This window comes from Diadema antillarum, unplaced genomic scaffold (assembly GCF_040938485.1).
Source record: "Diadema antillarum isolate AM-2024a unplaced genomic scaffold, OU_Dant_1.0 seq00001639_RagTag, whole genome shotgun sequence".
In the NCBI taxonomy this organism is placed as follows: domain Eukaryota; kingdom Metazoa; phylum Echinodermata; class Echinoidea; order Diadematoida; family Diadematidae; genus Diadema; species Diadema antillarum.
The window spans coordinates 124751-151571 of NW_027272345.1; the positions used below are offsets into that span (position 1 = coordinate 124751).

General features: G+C 39.6%; 1 protein-coding gene across 1 annotated transcript in view; it reads right to left on the reverse strand.

The window, feature by feature from the left end:
* The window catches only part of LOC139711309 (carbonic anhydrase 1-like), a 70183-nt gene that overhangs the window by 3486 nt on the left and 39876 nt on the right, over positions 1-26821 (reverse strand). Inside the window, exons 2-7 of the mRNA XM_071623212.1 lie at positions 12494-12520; positions 11551-11718; positions 8893-9044; positions 7697-7795; positions 4998-5231; positions 3118-3362 (exon numbers count right to left, since the gene is read on the reverse strand). Of these exons, the coding sequence (XP_071479313.1) occupies positions 3118-3362; positions 4998-5231; positions 7697-7795; positions 8893-9044; positions 11551-11718; positions 12494-12520 (925 nt within the window). The remainder of the gene's footprint in view (positions 1-3117; positions 3363-4997; positions 5232-7696; positions 7796-8892; positions 9045-11550; positions 11719-12493; positions 12521-26821) is intronic.

The window sequence follows — 26821 nt, forward strand, 5'->3', positions numbered from 1 at the left end:
TCAATTCTTTCATTGGTCTATTTTGGCGGCAAACTCCATTTCTAATCTTGTTCCTCCCAGTTGTCCATCATTTTACATTATCAGGCATACATACATAGATAGCATTTAAAAACGGAATATATTCCCCAAGCAATAACAATAAATAACTTTCTTTTTTTATTTGCTTGGTGAAGCGCTGTAGGTGTATTTTGTATTGATATATAATAATAATCATCAACTGCGATGAATTTGAACTTTGACATTTTGGGGATGATTGATAATGAAAATAGAGGATAAAAAAAGCCAAACAGCCAATCAAAAGAGAGAGAAGCAGATACTGAGAAGCAGTGTTTGCCTCACTCACTCCGCGTCCCTTCAAAAACAGACAAACAAAGAAACAAACATAGGCCGATGTGTGCACAGCAGCATGGTAGCATGAATTGCAGTGGCACGGTGGAATCGTTATGATAAGCAAGAATAGTCATGGCTTCATGTTTGTTTGTTTGTTTGCTTGTTTGATTGTTTGTTCATCTCGCCCTAATTTTCTTTAGTTAACGATAGCATTATTATCCCTAATGACGCTCGTCCTCTATATACCTGCAGTACGCAGCGATCGCCTGTTTGAAGCTTCTTCTCTGTTTTAATCAAATTGGTGAAATTTTCTTTTTCTAATGCATTATCGGATTCGTATAACTAAAGAAAAGTTGTGCCTTTGATGTCAGGTTTAGAGGACAGTGCATATCATAATACATGACCAGGTTACACGGAGTTGCAGGCGCCGGGGATTAGAAAAGACATGCTTAACATATTTTTCTAGACGTTTGAAAAGCGCCGAAAGCCTTTATCATGTCTTCTTAATGAATGAAAGGATCTAGTTAAAACTACCTAATATGTTTTGTCACTCGTAACTGATAAGCGTAATGAAGTCCTTAAATTCAAAATTCCATAGTCAGTGTTCAGACGAATGTCGAAGATGTATAACCAAAGGAATACTAGTATCCTCTTCTACAAAAAAGGGCTGTTTGTGCGTTGAATACTCTCAAGTCTATAAAACCAATAACGCATACGATACTAACAGTACTGACAAGATATTGTGGATGACGCAATTCCGGTCATCCGTAGCATGAAAAACATCAAAACATTTTTGCATTGAGTACACATTTCTTCTTTTTCGCTTCTACACAGTTAAAGGGATGGTACAGTATTGGTGGAGATGGGAATTGTGCTTTTAACTTTTTGAGAGATACTAAGAAAACACTTTTGATATAGTACAGAGCATACCATTTTAAGAGGAATTCAAAGTTTATGTGATGAAAATCGGGTTTGGAATGACTGAAACATCCAAAAACAAAGTAAAACAAAGCGATCGTAATAAAGTGTGGGTTCCACACTTTATTAGAATCGCTCTTTTTTGGATATCTCAGCCATTTCAAAACCTATTTTCATCAAATAAACGTTAAATTCCTCATAGAATTACATGCTCTTTCATATTTCACAAGAGGTTTCTCATTATTTCACACACACACAAAAAAAAAATGGTAGAAACCCGAAATTAGGTCTCAACCAAAACTGTACGATCCCTTTAAGACATTATAAAACCTGAGTACATACACTGTATAATAGAAGCAGACAAAAATACATCAATTGACACTCTGTACAAATCATTTTCGAAATTTACACTCAGTTATATTGAGATCAAAGTTTCGAAAGGAGGGAATGTCAATGAGAACAGACAAACATACAATGTTTTATAATGTATATTTTATATATACAAATTGTATTAGAAGGACAAACAACACAACAAACTTTGATTACTGTTTAAAGTTTAAAAGTTCAAATTGTGTTTCCCGAAGTATAATCACCTCAGGGGTGGGTAATTTGGGCGATTCTTTATAGGCACAATTTTCGTAACTCCCAGCGATATCTCAATAAAAGTTCATTGGGTGATGTTTGCGCATTACTTACTAACGACACCTTACATGTTGTCAGTGTTCGACTAAACTGATCATCAAGTAGGTATATTTAACCACTTTGATGTTGTTGTTTTTTTCTGTTTTTCCCTTTGTCAATTTATAATCTGCTCCTTTTGCATGTGTATTTGGATGCCACCAAGGTCCCGAGACGGAGTACGCACGCAAATAGATCTGATCCCCTCGATTCCTCGTGCGGTCCAACAAACTTGTCCATTGAATACGTGTACAATGATTCATCGCAGTAAGGACGACACCATGTCTCGTCACATAAAACAAATGGATAGTTGCAAATTGCTTCAGTGGTACGAAAACTCAGTGCAGTGAAACTGCTTATACGGTCAAACAATACGACCTCATCTGAAATTACAATTTCATAAACTCTCTTACGCGGTGCCAAAGTAAACGTCAACATATACAAACACCCTAACAGCCTAATCCACAGTGATACATTAACGATTTGCAGTACTGGTGTCACGTTTACGGTTGTTGTTGTTTTTTTTTAAGAGAAAATATTGAGTCATTTTTTTTTTAATGGAATGACTGAAAAGGAGAAATCTATAATCCAAGGAAAAGAACCTTTCTTATTCTTAAAGTGTCAGTTGGCTGTGGGAAATTAAAGATTAAACTTCCAATTGCCTTAGTATGCATCATTTCATAACTTTCTTGTAGAAGAATATTGTTTTCAAGATGATTCCTCTTGTAGTATCACTGATTTCCTTTCTCTACAAAACAAAATATAAAAAAAAAATCAACACGATATCACACAAGTTTGGAAGATCGAATTTGACGCGACGAAGTCAACTGACATTCAACGATACTATCCCATTGAAGAATGCAAGTATACATGATATATACAAATAATATATATAAGCATCTAACACTCTTTTTCCCCCTTTCCAATAGTCAATATCATTATCTTTAAGAGTGCTGAATTATAAAGGTCAAGATCTTATATGACTGGTTCAAAGTCATTTAGGAAGATGATTTCCCGAAAAAGTAGACTTGTCGGTTGATAGAAATATAACTTATCATCACCAGACAACCCTTTTGTTCTTAACAATTAGGAGCCATATGTTTAACAAACTTTTCCTAATGCAGCCCCCATTGTTGTGAATACATCTTTGCATTCCGACAGACCCTGCCAATTCTAGAACGGCGTCTTTACAGGCCAGACAAAATTGTCGCGACAGCGCAGAGCGTGAGGAACAGCGCCATCATAGGTGAAAGGGCTGTAGCGAAGTCACCCGCTGGCTCTGTGGGCCCTTCGGTAGTGACGGTGTCGATGCCGGGTTCGCTGTGCAGCACGGTGCGACCGTAGATGGGGTTGACGGGGCGGTGGTTGTCGAAGGTCCGTATGAACGTGTTGTTTGGTCCCGGCTGATCGCTGTAGAGTTCTCGGAACCTTTCCAGCTGCGAGCAAAAACAGAAAGAGAGAATAACGCTCAAACACTCGTAAGCCACAGCGTGATTAATCAATCAAGCAGTTTAAGCACGTATCAACATCAACAAGGCGTATAGCACACGACTATTCAGGGAGTTTTACTACTTCTCCTCCTTGGAGCGGAGCAGGCACCAGCAGCTCTCAAACTATGCAGATATCCTGCAGAGAAAAACTCTTATTGACAACTGAAGATCGACTCGAAGCGGGCATCCTCCTACTTGAGTACACTAAATAATTTACATCCATTCGCATTCCACGCCGTCACTTTTTTATCAAACCATCTACTCTTCTAGTATCCAGATAACTCAAATCCTGTCTGGCCGATCAACAAAATGTACACGCATTCACTCGATCTTAACTGCGAGTAGCCACCCGTATTTAGTCAATACTCATGGTCAATGTAGACTTCGCTCCATCCTTATTTCTCACCAAACGTGTTTCCTGTCGTCCAAATTATGTACCATTTCAAGTCAGTTGTAAATGCGCATTTTTTGATGAATGATATCAGTAATTAACAACATACAAAATTGTGGTTTGCGTTTGTATGATTTGTAACTGTCAATTGTGGACAGGTGTGATGGACCAGGTCCACTGTATTTCTTTCCTTGTACTTACCTGCCTGTGGGCAGGTAGTATCCTAGGAATATTCATCACATGCTTTAATTTGCAAAGGAAATAAAGTATGATATATATATATATATATATATATATATATATATATATATATATACATATATATATTAAGCTTGTATTTCACTGCCGTGATTCATTTATAGTTCCTATCAAGTCCAGACTCTGCTACTTTAAAAAAAAAAAAAAGGTAATCAATGGAAATCTATCACCTAAAATTACACAGGGCTCTCTGATGTTTATAATGGACTGCACAAGGGGTTGTCACGGGTCGTTAAATGAAGAAATGATTACACATCCACTGCCAAAGAGGTAAATGTCTTTCAATGTCTTTGATGATTTCAATTTGTTTGTCTGTTTGTTTGGTTGTATGTTTGTTTGTTTGCACGAGTGTGTGTGTGTGTGTGTGTGTGTGTGTGTGTGTGCGTGCGTGTCTGTCTGTCTGTCTCTTCTCTCATCCTGCAACTTTGAGCACATTGATAGTGACGAAAAGAAAGTGTTAAACTATTTTTGCAAAATATTAAGGTCATCATAATAACAGTCGTAATTTCGTTTGTCCCCAAGTAAGTAGGTCGCCCATTCCTAGATTTTTAGCATCATTTAGGAAAGGGCGATGGACGGGACTGACCATTTTGTGGTCAGATAATGAGAAATCTCATATGAAAAATGAGAATGTAATTCCACGAGGAATTCAACGTTTATGTGATGAAAATTGGTTTTGAAATGGCTGAGATATGCAAAACAGAACAACGCAAATTAAAGGTGGGACCCATCTTTTATCGTGATCACTTTGCTTTTACTGTGTTTTTTAATGTCTCAGCCCGGCATTCCAAAACTTATTTTTCATCTGACAAACATTGAATTCCTCTTGGAATGGTATGATCTGTGTTATTCCATGAGGGGTTTTTTGGTATCTCGCAAAAAAGTTATAAGCCCAATTAATCCTTATCTCCACCAATATCTCTTGAACTCACCTGAGATGTTGAGATCACGATGGGAGAGTGGAAGACGTTCCAGATGACGGTCTCGTAGCAGTTGGGCACGGTGAGGGAGCCGTTGTAGCGCCAGAAGCCGGTGAGATCAAAGGGCATGATTGATCGGAGGTTGAAAGACGGCAGGTTCCCTGTCCCGAGGCTCTGTCCCGCCATGGACACATTCCCGAAGTAAGCCATGAAATTCTCGAAGGCCGTGTTGGTCTCGTTTCCGAGCTGTCTCAAGACAACAGGTTACATTTTGTTAAAGCGTAAATTTAATGCATAAACCACAATACGTACGTGATTCAATTATTCAAGAGGATACACTGTTATATCATCGGTGTTAGATTTAACACCATGGGTGTTAAACCTAACACCGATCACACTTCAATAAAGGACCACACCCAAAGGTGTAGAAAATGCACTGTGATGGTGTTGAAAAGTGTTCACCTGACACTTCGTGGTGTTAATTTGACACTGTACCTGGTGTTATTTTGACACTGTACTGGTGTTAATTCAAAAATGACACCACATTGATTTGATATTTGTTGGTGTTAATATCAATGGTTTAACACCCGTCCAGCTTCAATAAGAGACCACACCAGCTGGTGTTACTGTGGTTTAAATTTATTTTCACATTTTTTTTCAAAAATCTAGTATTTTAATGTAAAATTCTTGATCGTCTTGTTTAAATTAAAAATAAACAAGAAGTGCAGCTACTAAGAAACTCTTCAAAAAACAGTTTTATATTTGGAAATGACACCAGGAGGTGTTAATTTAACACCATAAATGAGCACCGAAAATTTAACACCAGCTCGGTGTTCACTATTTAACACCGGACTTTTTGCAGTGTATCCACCCCATTAATAAATAAACTCTCAAAGAAAGAGAGAGAGAGAATAAAAAGACCTCTGCAAAACGTCCCAAAAATGACAAAGATAGGATAATAAGGAAGATTTGACAATGTGAAATTTCACCTCATTTTTTTTTTCAAACGAGCAAGTTGATGTTGTAATACCTTCACATTAACTAAATCTGTAAGCATTATACTGCACTTACTGAACTTTACTGTACTGTATTTTATTACTGAATAAATGTATGAGTTGTATTGAATAGTCTTACAATAAGGTCAGGTTCCTTTTCCTTTTAAATACAGTATCATACTGTGGAAACTCTAGGGGCTATAAGGAGATCCTTGGACCAAGACAATTTGTTCTTTACATCAGATAATATTTTGTTAAATCAGTAGTCAATAAGCAATACAAAACAAAGGAAATAAATTCATGGGGACCGGAGAAAATAGTTTCTTATATCATGTATTTTGTTCTATCAGATCACTCTATATCGAGTTTCCACTGATGAGCTATAGTCACGGTCCGAATGTGCTGGGCTGCAAACTATCATGACTCTACGCGGCTATTGTATAAGTCCAGACATCAAACAAGCACAACCTGCAGTGTTCCCTCTTTTGTGGAAGTGTGTGTGTGTGTGTGTGTGTGTGTGTGTGTGTGTGTGTGTGTGTGTGTGTGTGTGTGTGTGTGTGTGTGTGTGTGTGTGTGATAGGGGGGGGGGGGAGGTGATATACGAAGGTGTCAGAATATGAAGTGAAACATCGTGGTCACATTCAAGGTTGCCCTTCCTAAAAGACAGGTCACGGTTCATTTGCCATTTTGTTAGTTGTTCGATTTATGACCCAAAAACTACAATAGATACGATTGATTTGCACACAACAAACACAAAGTTTGCGAATGAGAATCTGACATTGAAAGTTTGCCTAAAACGTCCCGCAGTGCCCAGGCATGTGTATAATCATTCTGTGCTTATTTTACTCAAACCGACGTCATATAAATCTCCGTGCGTATGACACTTTTTTTATTATCATTCTGGTGTTTGGCCACTTTTTCTTTCGCGAGGATGTGTTTCTTCCACTTTTGTTGAGCCAGCGATTGCATCGGTTGATTGATGGTGGTAACCAATGTGTTAAAGGGATGACATAGTTTTAGTTGTGTGGGGGCTTCAGGTTTCCAACTTTTTTGTGAGATAATGAGAAATCTCCTATGAAATATGAAAGAGCACACAATTCTATGGGGAATTCAAAGTTTATTTGATGAAAATTGGTATTTAGATGCCTGAGATATCAAACAGCAAAGGGGTCCTGAGAAAAATTGGGACCTATCTTTTTGGTTTTTGGATATCTCAGCCATTTCAAACCCATTTTCATTAAATGAACTTTAAATTCCTCTAGAATTGTATGCTCGTTAATCTTAAATTTTCTTATGAGAATGACTTCTAATTATCTTGCAAAAAAAGTTAAAATCTGAATCCCCCACTTCAACCAAAACTATACCATCCCCTTAACAATTGATTGATAATTCAGAAAGAATGTCAGAGGGAAGGAAAGAGGAAGATAAAAAGAATGATATTAATGATATATAATCTATATCATACGCTAGGTACTGAGGTGTATGCAAAGAGGTATCTCCAACTGTTAACTCGTGTATAACTTCCGTGTCTGTGTGATAATAAGTGGCATGTTTATTTTGATATCCATCTTTCCCACTGTGCAAGCGAACATGATATTGTCACGCATTCTTGCGTAACCTGAGATCTTTTGTGCTTTATCCGGTTCAAGGTCATCAATAAGCCGAGAAGATGACGATAATAATGACATGCTACATTATAAGTTTTCGTCAACTCACCTCAATGAAGAAGCCGAGCACAGTCACGGCATCGAAGTTGCCCGATGTCAGAGCGGCCACCAGGTCGCCGTACTGCGGGTCGTAGTGGACCATGTGGAGCTATCGAATCGAAATCAAATCAAAGCATATCAAAGCAAATCAAATCAAAACAGAATTCATCACAATCAACTACACTGCACCCTGCATGATACAATGATCAATGCAGGACCCGTTACGAGGTAGAACTTATAAATGGGGTCTACTGGCAATGCAAACTAAAAGGAAAATTGTGACAGCTAATAGTATCCAACAATGTTGTCTGGCTGTGTAATCTTGGTTCACTTAGTTCATACTGATACAGCACATGTAGTGAAATACGCAACGATGTCACCATGTTGAATGCATGAGACCTCAAAAACATTGAAAAAATGATGAGATTGACAGACGAATCAAGAAAACTGTGTACACGTGACGAAATAATTTACAAAAACATTAATGATTGTGGCATTAGTTGGCCAAGGAAGCAGAAACTTGTCACTGCGCAATTCCACTGCGCAGTTTGACCCGAGGAGCAGATATCATGAAGTTGGCGTGGGTATAGGTCGTGTATAAACGCGTTTCAAAACGACTTTCATCTCCACAGAAACCTCGTTTCTGGCTCTAACGCGATTGAGATCGCACTATTTTCGGAGTTTCAGAGAAGCGTTTCTAACCCCCTAACCAAATTGAAAATGTATGTCGACATGCATCATTGTGATTTTGTTTTCTTTTGTCGTTTGTTTGTTCGTTTGTTTTAGACATTCCTTTCACAATAGGCACTGATAACTGATTAGACAAGTATTCACAAGAAAAAAAAAGATGCGAATGTAAAGATGCAAAGTACATGTATCATTCAAGACAGTCGAGAGAAATTACGATTAGGTAATGCGCTCTACATTGACATAGAAATGACTCGTTTGGGATTCAACACATTTGTATAGAAATGTGATGTGCTTGTAGACACGCGCTCAGCTTGGATGTGTGTATGTCTGTCTGTCTGTATGTCTGTCTGCCTGCCTTTGTCTCTAACTGTCTGTCTGTCTGTCCATCTGTCTGTCTTTCTCTCTTTCTATATGTCCGTCTATTTTCCTGTATGCTTGTCTTTCTGTCTGTCCGTCTGTTTGTATGTCACGATTAGGTGGTTTATTCTGCACGATGCTATAGGCACATCCCCTTACCTCGGCGGGATAGGAGTTACCGTCCAGGGTGTGTTCCGATCCCCGAGAGTTCACCAACCCCCAGTGGAAGTGGAACTGCGCCGCGGAGTACGTGGAGGGCAGGGAGGCTCCCGACAGATTGTAGGTGTGGGCGGGTCCCAGGCTGATCGTAACTATATGAGTGGGAGAACAGGTCGGAAGATTGCCATGGTTACGACACATCAATATTCAGGTACGGAGAAGTTTGTCAACGTTCACTGCAAAAGGTCCGGTGTTAAATAGTGAATACCGAGCTGGTGTTAAATTTTCGGTGCTCATTTATGGTGTTAAATTAACACCTCCGGGTGTCATTTCCAAATTTTTAACTGTTTTTTGAAGAGTTTCTCAGTAACTGCACTTCTTTTGATTTTTAATTTAAACAAGACGATCAAGAATTTTACATTAAAATACTAGATTTTTGAAAAAATGTGAAAATAAATTTACACCACAGTAACACCAGCTGGTGCGGTCTCTTATTGAAGCTGGACGGGTGTTAAACCATTGATATTAACACCAACAAATATCAAATCAACACCATGTGGTGTCATTTTTTAATTAACACCAGTACAGTGTCAAAATAACACCAGGTACAGTGTCAAATTAACACCACGAAGTGTCAGGTGCACACTTTTCAACACCATCACAGTGCATTTTCTACACCTGTGGGTGTGGTCCTTTATTGAAGTTTTATCGGTGTTAGATTTAACACCCGTGGTGTTAAATCTAACACCGATGTTTTTACAGTGTTCACAAACATGACACGGGGCTGGCGTCAGATGGTATTGAAAACAAAAAGATGAGAAAACTGAAATAAAAGATATTGCAGTATCCTTCCGCAAGCTTCAGGAATGATATTACGGCCTATCGACTTTGCTTAACAGTATTTTTGAAGAGCTTAGATGCAAAACAGATAAATAATAGATATAAGAGATATAATACTGCCCTAAGACTTGATGACGTCATAAGTGGTCTTTATATTTTCACAGCGGCCTAAACGTGCGTGAATCAGAGTACTATAATTATGTATTCACTTTTGTATCCATGTACATACACCTGTATCTCAAATTCTATACAACCAAACTACGCCCAAATCACAGGATATGCTAAGTAGCTACAATCTAAACACCAGCATAAATTTGGGTTTAATCGATTATAGGGAACTGTTGGTAACGATGACGAACTGCATGTCGTCGCTCAAACAACTCACTGTCACACTTCGCGAGCTTTGCGGCGTACGCTGCTTGCACAATCTGAAATCATAAAGAAAGGGAATCTGAATCAGAAATTGACACTCACTGTCCTACACATGTTCAAATTCTTCACTTTTGTAAAACGGCTTCAAAATCAGACTCTCAAAGTAATGACTGTCGATGATGATAGCAAATTAAGGAAGCGCCTGCTCAAATTAAAGGCGTGTAACAGCAGTCTGGTATGTGTGCACGAGTGTGTGCATTGTCTAGCAGGCCAGCTTAGCAGCGACTGTTCAAATAGTCAGCAAAGCGAGCGCGCCGCTATCAGAGAGAGCAGGAATCCCCCACCCCCACCCCAGTGCTCATTGAATGGTTAAGAGGAAATCCACAAGAATGAAAATTAATATACTCTAAAAGAACGAGAAAAAAAAAGATTCCTTCAGAACGTCAAAAAATGACAAAAGTCGGATAAGAAATAAGGAAGTCATAACATTTTGTGGTAACCAACTGAATTTGATTTGATGAAATCCGTTTTTCTTTTAATGTTAAAGGCGAGCTCATGATTTTCTCCTATTCTTACCATGACTTCTGTCTTCTGGTACCCTTCATTGATCCTTTAAACCTATAAGGTCTTGCATGGTCTATTCTTCTGTTGTATATATTACCTCCGCCAAGGGAGGAGGTTATTTGTCTTTTTTTTTCTCTCTTCGTCCATCACCATTATCTTAACCACCATGGTCACCCTCTCCATGTTCTCTCCTCTCTCTTCCTCCTCCCCGTCTTCCTCCTCCTCCTTTACCCCCTCATCTTCCTCCACTCCTTCTTTTTCCTCCTCCTACTCCTACTCATCTTTCTTATTCCTCCTCCTCGATCCTCCTCCTCCTCCTCCACCACCTCTACCTCCACTTCCACCTCCTCTTCCTCCTTCTCTCTCCCTCCTCCTCCTTCTCCTCCTCCTCCTCTTCCTCCTCCTCCTCTTCCTCCTCCTCCTCCTCCTCCTCTTCCTCCTCCCCCTTCTCCTCCCCCTTCTCCTCCTCCTCCTCTTCGTCCATCTCCTTCTCCTCCTCCTCCACCACCTCTACCTCCACCTCCTCTTCCTCCTTCTCTCTCCCTCCTCCTCCTTCTCCTCCTCCTCCTCCTATTCCTTCTCTTCCTCTTCATTCTCCCCTCCTCCTTCTCCTTTACCCCCTCATCTTCCTCCACTCCTCCTCTTTTCCTCCTCCTCCTCCTCCTCCTCCTCCACCACCACCATCTCCACCTCCACCTCCACCTCCTCTTCCTCCTTCTCTCTCCCTCCTCCTCCTCCTCCTCCTACTCTTCCCCTTTCTCTTCCCTCCACCTCCTCCTCCTCCTTCTCCTTCTCCTCCTTCTCCTATTCCTTCTCTTCCTCTTCATTCTCCCCCCCCCCCTCCTCCTCCTCCTCATCTTCCTATTTCTCCTGTCTGCATACCTCCGTGACCGCCGTTGGAAATGTCCATATTGGGGTTTACGTCCGTGTAGCCATCGAGCTGGAAAATGCCGAGATCCTGATTGATGACGGTGGAGGTAACGATGTCGATCGGCGACTGCCGCTGGCCGTCGCAGATGGACCCGTTCAATTTGCCCCAGTTGTCGGGACCTGCGTGGAATAAGAATGAACGATACATTGTTTTATAATTGGTCATGGTTATAGATAACTGGCAGAGTGAATATAAAATCTGCAGTTCTCTAAAGTCGAATCCAAATGAAGAAGTATACTATGTCCTCAATTTTGTAGGCCTTTCTCTTATATTATAAATCTATTAAAAAAATTATGTGTGTATGTGTTTGTGTGCATTACAACCTGGGAAGGATTGAATTAATAGCCCAGTTTCTCAATACGTGATTACAGACAGGGTTCAACAATAGCAGTGCATCGGGTGGGCACTAAAAAGAAAGAACAACAAAAGTTTACATCTTTCATTGACCAGGACCCCTTTTGTCAAAAGATATAATTAGTTATAAATTTGCTTACCACACTGGCTACCATAGACTTATAATGGAAATCAACTATATAATCAATTATAACTCTTAATAAAATAGGGCCCAGATCTGGCAGCTAAAATTCAAACGGGATATTTATGTTAAGACTGTACAATCCACTCTGGCTGTGTGCATTTACATGCAAAAACATATCAATGCAAATACATGGATGTCTTGAAATACAAGGGAGAAATTTGATGATTTTTTCTCTCTCTCTCTCTCTCTCGTTTACATACACAAAGCTGTAGGGGGTAAATTTTTTTTGCATAAAGGCAGTATCGTAAAATGGAATATAATTATTATGCATTTTGATTAAAGGTATGCTATACGGCTTGTTTGTCAAAGAAAATAGCGTGCAAAAGTTTCGGAAAACTGAACACTATTGTACATACCGTATGGTCCTGCTGTGTAGGTCCAAGCTGTGTTAAAGAAGAAATAGAATGCAAAAAGAGAACAATCATTAATGAAAGTCTAATCGCCCTTTGATTTAAAAGGGAGTGCAAGTACGCATCACAGATGCAAGAAGGTAACAAAACAACATTTTTTTTTAAATTGTAAAATTTACCGTCATTAACAATCATCCTTATGTTTATACATGCTCGTTTACTGAATATTCATGAGCTCTAATTCGATAATTGATCATCGTGCATTAAGCATCATGGTTATTATAGACACACAGTGTAAATTTACGTTTCCACATCAGGAAATTTTGAAGGTGTATTCGACCTGTTGGGATTAGCTCTCGATTTGAACCTATTTTACCCCCCAACTCAGCTCCATTCGAGGACGCCAGTGGGCATACACTTAATAGCAAAGTTAGGGACTGTTCAGTATCGTTGTACATACACAAAACACATTCAGTGTTCCATCAAACTAGCAATCTCCAACCCTGTGCAAAACTGACCTTGACTTACGAAGTAAATCGAGGAATCGAAATAAGCAATCAAACTGGTGAAAGTATCAGTCATCACTATCGAACATGATCGTTGAATTATCGATTGTCACACGTTTTCACCGAATATCTGGCGCAACCGCACACGTAAATCAGAAAGAGATAATACTATCATAAATAAACAACATCAGACCAGACTATCCACGTGGAATGTGCTATAGTCCAGATATAATCTACTGGCAGATTTTAATCGTCCGCATTCACCACGCTAACACACCCATATTTTCGGCCCACGCATGTTTAACGCCACTCTCAACGCGCCAAACCGCTGATCGCACACACTCCACCACCAATCGGTAGTCCACATTTTGTGCAATTCACACGCCATCAACGTCCGTGGTAGCCACACTGCAGTTTGCCTCTGCACCAATGCTGGTTATGTTGAATACAGTCTAGGAAGTAGACTAGGTCTGTGCAAGTAATAATCGAAATTATTTTCTGAGTTGATAAGCTGAGCTTCTACAGCTTCTTTCATTGTTCATTGACAAGACTATGATACCAGTAAGTTGCCTTGGTGTTGAAAGTAGTATGTGTTTACAGCGACTTTATGCAAACAAAAAAATTAATACAGTTACAATTTTTGCTTGTTTGTTTATTTTGATATTGCAAGGCTGAATACGAGATTTGAATGTGAGGATATTATCAATTCTTTCAGAATGTGGACGTGGCTGTTCCTACTATCGATGTTTCGTGAAAGCATGAAACTTTTAAGTCCTTCAATTTTCTTAAGTAGAGCCAGAATCTAATCAGAAATCAAATCAAAAACAATAACATAGTCTCTGCCATTATGTTCGTCTCTATGCGAGTGTCTTTGTGATGTGTTTGTTATGTTTCATTTATCAAGGTCATCGGGAGCATTGTGCGGAATTGAACGTAGGCTGCAAGTGGCTAAGTTTTTTGGACCCCCTAACACATTGTGAGAGGATTATGCGTCGACAAACCGGTGCCAGAAGATATCAAAAGGCACGCGAAGGGAACATTAATGCAAGCAAAAGCTGGAAGTCAACATCGTTACAATATTCTTAACTCACACCTAGCCTCGGGGAATATAACGCAAACAGGTGCGAGTCCCAAATTGAGCTACTGTTTCTTAAAATCATCGTGACGCACTCTTTCGATAGTGAAAGTCGCTGGATTCATGTTGCGCAGAAACATTATGAGGAGTATAATTTGCTTTCGTGACGGGGCGCTTGTCAGAAGAGCTTAGCGCTATATCAGGCACAGCAAAGACGTTCTGATGAGTGATTATGCCAGATTGCAACTGAAAAGAAGTACGAAAAGTTGAAAAGATGGCTGAGTGTGGGAAGATTAACACTTTTTCTGGTGACCTTGTGTCTTTACTTTCCTTATGGGATTTCAAAGTCTCGCAAATATACTTTTTGTTACACCCGCATTCTAAGTATCGTCATGCTCTATTGTATCCTGTAAGGAGGTCACACTATTGGGCATCGTATCTAGGCTGGAATAGCACTAAAGAATGATCTTTTTTAACTGCTTTCAGGTTTAACAAGAGAAATCTGGCTCCTCTAAGCTGAAGGTGAATCATTGTCTCATGAAGAGGGACAGAGAGAGAGAGAGAGAGAGAGAGAGAGAGAGAGACTTAAGAATCATAAACTTATAGACAGAGAGATAATCAAAAAGACCAAAGAAAAAATATTGGTTATTAAAGTGAAAACAAAGTAAATATGGATTCATAAGGTACTAATCTCTTTATCTCTTGTAATACATCCCCTCATCTAGGAGGGAGGGGTTAAAAGCGAATCATATATATGATTCGCTTTCAGGTTTAACAATACACATATATATAATACATGTATATTGTATATATATTGTATGTATGTATATATATATATATATATATATATATATATATATATATATATATATAAAGTCACAACAGAGTAATGCAGGGAATGTATTAATGGCCAATCTTGATTTTTAATGAAATTAATTTTTTAATTTTCACAATTGTGAATATTCGCACTGTCATCCCTGATGAAGAGGAAGGATCTTCGAAAATTTGGATTATTCATTAAAATCAAGATTGGCTATTAATGCATTCCCTGCATTCCTCTGTTGTGACTTTATTATTGCTATTTCTAGTACTGCCAATACGCGGAACAACTACAATATAATATGTATTATAGATATAAGATTCCATGGTAATAAACATTCTTACGAAAGAGGCTGTCGTGTCTGTAATAACCTGGTCACAGGTGTGTGGTTGTTGTCTTTTTTTCGTGTGTACACACAAACCTCTACAAAATGAAGCAATATATTCTGTGAACCACTGCTAACTCCCTTCACACTCCATTCAAGGAAAGCACTCGTTTGCGCGCATAGAAATAGTTCAGATTCTGAACGTTTTTGATTGGGTTTTTATCCTCCTTATATCATAGCACACACACAACACCTGTGCATTTTTTGCCGCTTGATGGGGATACAGTGGCGGATCCAGAGGGGCGCAACCGGCGGACCCCCCCCCCCCCCCTTTATTTTTCGTTAAAAAAAACAAAAGAAAAACAATGAAATGAAACCCGGAAGTGGCACCAGAAATATCACTTGCGCTCCCCTTTTACAGAATTTCTGGATCCGCCCCTAGATACCAAGAGAATTTGTTTTTACCTAGCGTGTAAATTCTCGGGATATCGCCACCAAGCGACAAAGAATGAACAGGCGTTGTGTGCGCTATCTCAGAAAGAATGAAAATCCTATCAAAAACGTTCAGAATCTGAACTAAGGTAAAAATGGATTTGTTCGCTCAAGTCGAAAACGACGGTCATACCGGACCCACAAAAGAACGAAAGAGGGAAAAAGAGAGATAAAAAAAAAAGAATATGACGATATCATCTGCCTGTGTACACACTGATCATATCGATGAGTTTATTTATTAGGCTCTCTTGTGCAAAACAAATCTATTCTCAGGCGTTGCAGACTCAGTGAGAAGAAACATATTCAATATCATCCTTTCTTGGCGCGGAGTAAACAAGCTAACTGATTTTGGCTGCATGCCACTAGTCATTATCTTTTAACACTCCCTGCGATATTAGGTACAACAACTTCCTCGTAATCCTTACCCATTGGCATGAAACAAAAAGACAAGATGAATGGACAGAGTATAGTTGACAGTATTTCTAAACACGCGATGGGCCAATAAAATTACGTCAAGCATGCGTGAGGACAAAAAGTCACATACCCAAAACCAAACACAGAGATTTACACAAGTACAAAAAGAAGATGAAAAACAAAAACAAACAACAAGCAAACCATAAATCATTATTCTCTCGTACCACAGACGGGAGTTTAAAGAGATCGTATAGTTTTGGTTGAGACTTAACTTCAGGGTTGTTTTTTTTATTTGGTGAGATAGTGAGAAACCTCTTATGAAATATGAAAGAGCATATAATTCCATGAGGAATTCAAGGTTTACTTGATGAAAATTGATTTTGAGACGCCTGAGAATTCCAAAACAGAGTGATCCTAATAAAGTATGGGACCCATCAAACACATTCTTTTTACGATCGTTTTGTTTTACTTGGTTTTTGGATGTTTCAGCTATTTCAAACCCGATTTTCATCAAATAAACTTTGTATTCCTCTTAAAATGGTATGCTCTGTATTATTTCATAAGTGTTTGCTTGGTATCTCGCAATAAAATTAAAGCCCAATTTCCATCTCCACCAATACTGTATACTATCCCTTTAACTTCATGACGTTTTTTCTTTTGACTGTCGCTTTGTTGGTATCCATAGCACTATAGGATTTTGTAGCAAGCGCACTTCACATAGGCAGGTGACATCATGCATTTGAATTAGGAAAAGGCTACACACCACGAATAACCTCATTCCCATTTATTGTTTATTCTACATTTTACTGCATTTATAGTTTCATCGATAAACTTGTTTAGTGTCACAATGCAAATTGTCAATCTGTAGAAATTGCTCTCCTGTTTATCTCATTATAGTCTCGGGAAGTAGAGCGTTACGCGCATCGCACCGGTCACCAAAATTACATCTAAACATTTAAGATGCTGGTGGTGGTGCTGGTGATATCAAGATTTGTTGCATTTCCTACCCCTTCCGCTTATTATCAGGGCATTCAAACACACACCCATTCTAGGAGTCGATGTTACTTGAATATTTACACTTCCCCGGTTTTATTTTTTCAGGGTACATCTCATATGCACAGTATCGCATCGAGTCTTAAACAGCAGTAGTATCTGGTCGGCTGGCAAAACGTTTCTTTTCCAAGTAAATTAATGTTGGCCTTGATGCTTCCTAAATAGACCATGATGCCTCGCTGTGCTAGTCTCGGCGTGTCTTCCCCCACCTAGTTTATGCTCTCTGCAAAATTCACTATCATTAAAAAGAATAAAGAGAGTACATGTCGGGTACACCATAAGAAATTTCATAGAATTCAAAGCTACCTTAACGGGAGGACACAATCATTACATCATTCATCCTACTTCAATCAGTCCAATCAGGGAGGTGGTCCTCTCACCTCCCTGGTCCAATGCTCCTCCACAATAGTTGAAGGTTGTCTGGGATTTTTGACGTCTGACCAAGGAGGTACACGTTGCCTAGTACCTCCTTGGTCTGACGGAAGTTATTTTCACTCCCCGTCACTGGGTGTCATAGGGAGCTTTCGCTACACGACGGGAAGACCGAAAGCAATCAGCTGCGACAGTCCCCGCACTCGGACTTACGTCCTAAGCAGCTTCGCTCTCCTGTGTGGACGGAGGCGTAGCGACAAGATCTCCGATTGGCTGGCTGGCTGGCTGGCTCAATCCTGCCCAGCATCGGGACCGAACGGTATTTTGGCTAAGAACCGTTCTCGTTTCCCCTAAGACGGGACGTTTCTCGGATTTGATCATGCGCAGAAGCACATTTTGCACACGGCACGCTCAACTATAATAGTGGCTGCGTTGTGCTTGCAAAAGCTCGCTACTACCCAAGTACGCCACTCCACATAACATTAGAATTATGTTGCTCAAGAGACGAAAGCCACACTGGAGGTTATTATAGCTTAACTGCTAGAAAAAGAACTAATGACATTGGCAGCTAGGTATAATACGACGTGACAATAACATTCCAATGTGGTTGTTGTGGTTTTCTTTTTCTTTCTTTTTTGTACACCTTCTTCGATGTGTCCTCACATGCTACATAATCACACGTTTTAGTGCATGTGACATACGTCCTTTTGATTACAGGTGTCGGCGTACTACTGCCAGTTTGCGCATGAGCAGATGATGGTTATTAATTGTACCAACAGACATCTGCTTTTATAAAGTCACTGAGAAAAGCATTTAAAATGTATAGATAGTACTTGCTGGCGCACACAGCTAACGGCAAGCCTGGTATTTGCCAATATTAACTGAAAAATGTTGATGCATTCAATAAAACAACAACAACAATTAAATGGATTCTTCCCTGGTATCTAAAATAATAATTATGTTGATCAAGTTGATTGACGGACCATTCTGGATCCTATAGTCTACACAAGTTCATTCTTTATTCATTGCAAGAACTCCATAAATTGTTTCGTTAGGCAAGCTCACGCATTATGTAGCTTTGAAAAAGAGTAAAATGCCTATCAAATCAATTTTTAACAACGTGCATATGAGCTCATTACGAACTGGTTTATCAATATGTATGAATGAGCTCAACTATCCATGTGATATAGTAACAACTTCGGAGAGCGGAATGTACGTTTGGTCTTCATTCGAATTCCTCAAGTCCACACCGCGTCTAGGCTAGGTTTTCATTCTGTCTGAGCAGGGAGGAGGGGGGGGGGGGGGGGCGTCTTGAATTTCACGTTCGCGTTCCCAATGGGAAGGTAGTGGAAGAGAAGGCGACATTAATCAACTCCTTTTGGTATATTAGAATACACAAGAGTTGTGGGTTACAGGAACTAACTGCTTAGCTATATTAGTTGAAGCCAAAATTCGTTACGTGCATTAATGAAATGTTCGATTACCCCCCCCCCCCATTTTTTTTTTTGACGGAATATTTATCTTTTGTACCATTGCTTGATATCTTTGTTCTGTTGCAGATGATGAAGGACAGTTTGAACTGAATTGACTGTTAGACAGCTTTGTCATTTGTGAAACTATACCTACTGTTGTCATTCGTCTGCAATTCCCCTACTTTTCATGTTTATGACTTCGCAAACCTCAAATTATTACATGTTAATATGTATGCATGCAAAGACATCTTGTGTAGGCTACATTAGCGGATGACACAGTTGTGTGAGTTTCTTGGACAGCATACTCTTATTCACGCTCTAACAACCGCCCTCTGCGGCATTTTCCTTCATAAAAGGACTTAGCAGGCGTTTCAGGGTCGCCCCCGTTCCTCTATAATAAAGACGGCCATCGATTGATCAGCTCGACCAAAGGAAAAAAAGAAAAGACAGATAGATAATATGGATTAGTCGATCGGATTGCACTTCTGACTGTCTTTCATTGTGCATCTATGTGTGTATACGAGGGTGCGTGTGCGTGTGTGTCTGTGTCTGTGTGTGTGTGTGTGGTTAAGTAGGGATAAGGAATGTCCGTTTGGTAAATGCAACAAACACACGCATGCTGTTTTGCACATGTATAATAAATCAGATTTGGGAGTAGGATGGTATGTTTAGAAATGGTACGAATTTCGTTCGCTTAAAGGGATGGTACAGTATTGGTGGAGATGAGAATTGGGCTTTTAACTTTTTTTGCGAGATACCAAGAAAACACTTATTAAATAGTACAGAGCATACCATTTTAAGAGGAATTCAAAGTTCATCTGATGAAAATCAGGTTTTGAATGACTGAAACATGCAAAAACAAAGTAAAACAAAGCAGTCGTAATAAAAGGTGGGTCCCACACTTTATTTATTTAGAATCGCTCTGTTTTGGATATCTGAGCCATTTCAAAACCAATTTTCCTCAAATAAACGTTGAATTCCTCATGGAATTACATGCTCTTTCATATTTCATGAAGAGTTTTGTCATTATCTTGCCAAAAAATGTTAGAAACCTGAAATTAGGTCTCGACTAAAACTATACAATCCCTTTAACTGGATAATATTTTATGAGATTTTAGCTTTAATGAAGACCTTGGTGAAGTGAGGTTTATTTTATGTGTAAATATGTTGTGAAATCAAGCATGAATTACTGAGTTTTATCGCTTTGATCAAGGTGGATTTTTGTTTACATGACGTATGCAGATTTTTTTTTTATCACTTTGTTTACATGGAAGGAATGCTCATAAAATATATCTTTTAATGTTAAAAAGATGTGATTCAGTAGCACCATGTAGAAAACAGCTGCTCAGTTTTACTCCAACTGGAAATCTGAACCATTGGTAGCGATTCAGTTTGAGGTAGACCTACACAACGTCTTTATACACTTAGATAATAGGCCTAATATCATTTCGAAAACATTTGCATGGCCTGATATCATTTCAAAAACATTGGCAGAAATGACCATTATTTCCACTGTCCTTCACAAACACAATTTGGTGAAATTCGAGATCCTATACCCAGTCTGCGTGTGCCATGATTTTCATCGATGTCTCCCTAAGAAGACACATATTTGTATACATTTAACACACATGTCTGAAATATTAGCCGGCGGGAATCAAACCTGTCATACATACCGCTCTCTTTGCAGTTAATCAGCCTGTCAAATATGATGGACGTTGTTGAGGTCAGCCAAACTAGTGGCCTTTTGCGCGTGCCAGGTATATTACGAAGGACTACTCAGCATGGCACCGCATGGACAGGGCGCAGATGCTTTCGAATTCAGCAAAGTCCATCATCTCTTTCTCGTATTCATATACCACAAGTACATTTGATTAACACACTGAACGCATAAGAAAGATGATCACTATAGTTACCACCTGACTACTCGATTATGCATCAAAGCCGCATGGTGCAAGCATAACGATCATTAATCTCTGCCGAAAGATAAATCAAAGACGTCTGACGTCGCTTTATTGCAGTTGTAACGCCATATAACACTTAAAATGACACCATAGATTTGAGAGGAAATGCTTGATTCGAACAGAAGTTTAAGACATATTATTTTTCTGCGTCCCTTATTTGTTTCCTCTCCCTCTCCTTCTCTTCTTCTCCCTTTTCGTTTTCTTCTTTTCTTCTTCTAATTCTCGAGGCCACTGGCTCATTGGTTGAGAACTTTTTGCACACGTTTATGACAATTCTTCTTGTCTCAGAGGGAAAAAAATGGTAAAGTCTTTGTATCGACGTAATCGCATTTGCTTTGTAGGAACTGTTTTTCCTCTGAGTAACCCCCTGACACAAAGATTTCCTTTTCATCGGCCGTGAATTCGTTGGACACCTCCCCCCCCCCCCCCCCCCACCCCCATCCGAATCTGGCCAGCACCACCTCCAAGTCAGGGAAGAGCCAGGTCACCTATAGACCCTACTAGGAATACCTTAGTTATTTCATTCGGATTTCATTTTCCTCCCTAAAAATTATCAACCTCCTTCCCATCTGTAAAGCCACCAAAAAAAAAAAACAATCTCGTAAACAACCTTGTCCATTCATACAGGGAGGTGCGTGTAAAAAACGCAAAAACATGTATCAAATGGCACCATATACGACTGTCTCGCACACCTCCTTGATTCATCCATTCCTATATATCTAATAATATACGTAACATTGTAGTTGTTCCGCGTATTGGCAGTACTAGAAATAGCAATAATAAAGTCACAACAAAGGAATGCAGGGAATGCATTAATAGCCAATCTTGATTTAAAGAATAATCCGAATTTTCGAGGAACCTTCCTCTTCTTCAGGGATGACAGTGCGAATATTGAATCAAGATTGGCTATTAATGCATTCCCTGCATTCCTTTGTTGTGACTTTATTATTGCTATTTCTAGTACTGCCAATACGCGGAACAACTACAATGTTACGTATATTATTACACACACACACACACACACACACACACACACACACACACACACACACACACACACACACACACACACACACACACACACACACACACGCACACATTGTGTGTTCACCGGTATATTGTTGCCCTATTCTTTACAAGTTGCTTGTACATAATGGCCAGATATTAATGACGTGAGTGGAACTCTATACAAGATGACGAACAGAATATGAATTTGGGGGGTTAAATAAAAAAGCAAAGATACTAATCTGTGGTTAAGATGACGTAGTAGCAAGGCCAAGGAAAAACTTCAAAAGAATGATGGTGACACTTCAAACTCTTGCTGTACTTTTGCACAGCAATATTTGGCCCCGCGTAGTTTTCTTGGAAACACGGTTAGAGGCGTGTCGTGTTTCGTACTCTTCGACTGTTCCTTTTTCCCCCAAAAGCAGTCATTTCGCAAATCAAAGCAAATGGTGCATAATAAAACAGGTGTTTCTAACTGCTAGTATATGTGACGATTCTTTTAGTAGATGCCATTTTTCGCAGTCCTTTCTCATTGAGAATGATTGTAGATGTCATTCGGTGAGAGGGTGTTTCCCTTCTACTTTCCCTATCGGAGACGAAAAGTCACACGCACCCGGTCGGACATTTTTTATTTCTCTTCATTTCATAAAATGCATAATGTATTTTTTTTTTAGTTGATGAGCGCTGAAGTGTCTGTCATAACCTAAAGACCTAAGTGAAAAGGGAACTTACAATTCTACATAACTGCATATAATGGTCACAGAATATCTGTTCAATCACATCATCCCAACCTTTAAAAAAGCAAGGCATTCAGATGGATTTGATATGACAAAAATGTGCAGAAGACTGCCCTCTTCTAAGCTATTTGTTGATACCAATAGCGGCTCTTGACAGATGGTTTGGGGCCGCAGTTTGCAGCCAAGTACTGATGGGGGCCGTGACCGTGTGCAGCCATGTGTATATCCATGCCCAGAGATCCGGGGGCGTCGTCGGCTGCATGGCCATCTCGTGTCCGGAGTCAATTGCACGTGGATTGGATTGCCTGGGCTGGAAGCATTATGCATTTTATGAAAAGTAAAGGGGGTGGGTCAAACTGTCCCGTGTCTCTCTATCTGCGTTTAAGTCTAATGGCTGTTATTAGAATGACAGAGAGGTGAGGATGAAAACACAACACGTCAAGACTGTTTGTTCTCCACTTCTTTCTTTTCTTTCCCTTTCAGAAATCGCTTCTTTCAAATTTTCTTGAAAAGAGATCGGGCGGTCTTCGGTCTGCCATCATTATCTGGCAAGAGTCTTTCGCATGGGTGCTTACGAACGATGAGATTGTCGTCGATTGTCTACTGCCTTTTGAAAGAAAAGAAGAAAGAATCGATTCTACCCCTCAGCATCGTCCCTATGTTATAACAGTTAGATACTAAGACAGATTGGGGGGGGGGGGAATAGCTTACAAGATTTTAAATTGATGAAACGGCCGTAAACAACTGACAATAGTTCGTATTTGCTCAATGCAAGACGTTCTATCAAAATTAACTGCAAACAAAAGAATAGCCACTTCGATTCTTATTAACCGAAATATGCAAAGGCCATCTCTTCTCTTCTTCCTTCAATCGTGCCACCCTGACTACTTACACCAGTTTCTCATAACTTTTATTCACACCTATTCAACAGTCAGACAGACTGCTATTACGTGTCTATGCATGTGAAGAGGGGATGCTTTCAAAATGACTTTTTTTTTTGCTATGGCCTTTCTCACTCTTTTTCACCATATCTTAACAGGAAGATTCCTCTCCTTTCTCGTCGTACAGTGTTCAACGCGAGACTTATCCATATCTGAGATCAGTCCTTTCAGGGCCACGATAATAAATGTGTCTGTCAATTATTTGATTACATTTCTACTTGAGAAGAAGACACACTCTACTTGTATGGACACACATATCCATTAACCCGACACTTACCACATTCATTCCCTGTGCAAAGATTTGTGTTCGAAATTTGTGCACATTTGACACATTGGCACAGAAAAGATTGAATAAAGAACTGACAGAAAGGGTCCCTCCTACTATGAATGAAAGTTTAGAGATGCTATATTGCGATATGATTACAAATGAATTAAATCACAGAGAGAGTGCCTTTCCAGCATATATCTCTCCTTTTATATATCCTCCCTCCCCTCAATATGACGCAACAGCAGGGTCGTTATCTCATTTTCCTTTGTATGTTGACCTTTTTCTTCTTTTTTTTTTTGGGGGGGGGGGAGGTGATCGAGCAACACTTTCTGGGGATAGAGTTCTGATGATGATGATGCTGTGACGATGTCACTGGATGTGAAAGATAGTTCGTGATTTATCGAGTGTCTTTCGATCACATTATGGTGCTCCAAAGTACAGAACGACTAAAATGAGTAAACAACAACTAAATCAATAATTACAGCAAACACAAAAACAACAACAACAACAACAACAACAACCCTCTGACTGTGATGATTATTACACAAGCCGCTGGAATGTTCGCACCTAGAGCGCTGCGCAAGGACGCCACTCCCACGGACGGTAGCCTTCATCATCTGCAAACCCTGCCACGCCACTCTCAACGTGACACACGCGGGTAAAAGCAACTTGGCCTGCCGTGCAGCGTTCGCTCCATTTTTTTTTTCAATACATCTTGTTGAAGAGGGGGGGGGGGCCTTGTGAATGAAGCATTTTTCTTAAAGACAGACATTTATCAACTTAAACCTCTCAAAAATCAAATCTTCACTTGCCATTACCATTCCCAGTCATTAAAGATATGCCTATAACCATTAATGGAAAAAATACTTTCTCTGTAATAAGAGGTAACAGCACATCCCGTGTGACTAATGTAAGGTATATTCCTTGACCTGAGTATGGGAAGGAAGGATATTGCCTTATTAGAGGTGCAATATAGGCCTAATGCTTGACAGCAAGCGGGACTTTTCCCTGGGAGACTATAATTTCCCGAAGAGCAGCGTTGAGGGAAAATCTTGTGTCTCAGGGAAAATATAACTCTTAAGGGACTGTTGAGTGTTAAGAATAGGCAATATTTGTTATATTCATATGGTCTACACTGATACAATTCATTTTACTCTAGCGGCGTCGATAGCAAGGAAAATTCTGAAATCATCAATTCACTTACGTGACGTAATAGTATAGCAATAAACTTCATCCTCGCAAAAGCTGTTGTAGTCACGGGATTGTATTACGACCAATCACAGACCAGCATTTATTTGATCATTTAATTTCGGCCTGATGATCAAATTAACTATTTCTGTACACCGGCAAGACCGTTACACGCTATTAATACATTTATTCATATTCATTGTGACTTTTTGTGCTGTATCAGTCATGAAGTGAAACATAATAGCCTAATAATCTATGAATAAAATACAATTTAAGAAAAAAATCACCTGTCGGTGACTTAAAGCAGTCGCTATCACCAGGGAACTCGTGATGAAAAAAGATTAACCGACATGATGTTTTGGTAGACCTGATCCTCACTCTTATCTCTGCAATGAATGTGCATGGACAGCTGTATATTTCCATTTTGCAGATACCACATCTTCATAGATAGATAGACAGGAAGTTTACATTCAGAGCACTTAGTGCCGTCTTCTGGCCGGGAACACCTGACATGTCCATTTAAAAAAAAAAATCAGTATTCTTCTTTGTAGGATCTCTTAATAATGAGAATGAAACTGCACATACATTAATAATTTATGTACAAGATTTATTTCCAATTTTTTGTTTTAAAATTGTCTTCATAATAAAATATTTATAAATAAAGGTGCACCATGCCCTGCGCATGACCGTGAGATGCTCACATTGAAAATGCATCGAATGACGTCATTGAATCCTAGTGGCTTATATTTTTTTCTTGATTATGTCGTTTCCATGAAAAAAGTCTTTGCATAATCATTCTTCCTTGTATGATGCGTGACGGGTTTCTCGCGTGAGGAAGATGCGTAGGCACATTTGTGTGGTTGTGATGGTGGTAGTGATGTTTGATGTAAATGTTTGCTTATGTGTGTTATGAGGGCAAGTGTACTCAGCTAGAGCCATGCACTGCAGAGAAAGTCTTGCCAAAACAACATTACGACATAAAAACATTGTCGTGCCAAACAAGAGGGATCTGATTAAGGTCATTTGGAGTTCAAGTTGAAGGGGGGTCAAGTGGGAACCCTTGACCTCTGTCACCGTTCATCCGGGCACGAACTTCCCTTTTCAAACCTTACAAAACGTTTAGATTCTCAGTCACCTTAATTTAACTCTCTGGGGACTAGGATTCTCTTGAAACTTAGAAACAAAAAGCACGCTTACACAAGGCGGGACGCTATGGAGTAATCTGGATGAATTCATCGTTAACAACGGAAAGGATTATACGTTGTATGAGGTACACATTAGCTACGGAAGGGAATTTGACTTGCCAGTTTGTCGTAAAGCTGCTAAGAATGTTCTCTTCCCACCCCCCCCCCCATATGTCTTACTTTTTTTTTTTCATTTTATGTTTTCCCTTTAAATATCATTGTGAAGGATGTTATATAACGACACCATAAAGTAGAGATTCTGGAGAGGTTTTATCCCGGCTAATCCCTGAACGGTGAACTGTTAAGAAGAACGTCGCCTCAGAACGGGAGGGCGTACCACAATTATCACTGGGGACAATAAGGATGCCATTAGATACACAGACAAACAGCGATTTTCTCCTGAACCAGATATCCTTTAAAAAAGGAAGAAGAAGAAAAAGAAGAAGAAGAAGAAGAAGAAGAAGAAGGAGGAGGAGGAGGAGGAGGAGGACAGGAAGAGGAGGAGGAGGAGGAGGAGGAGG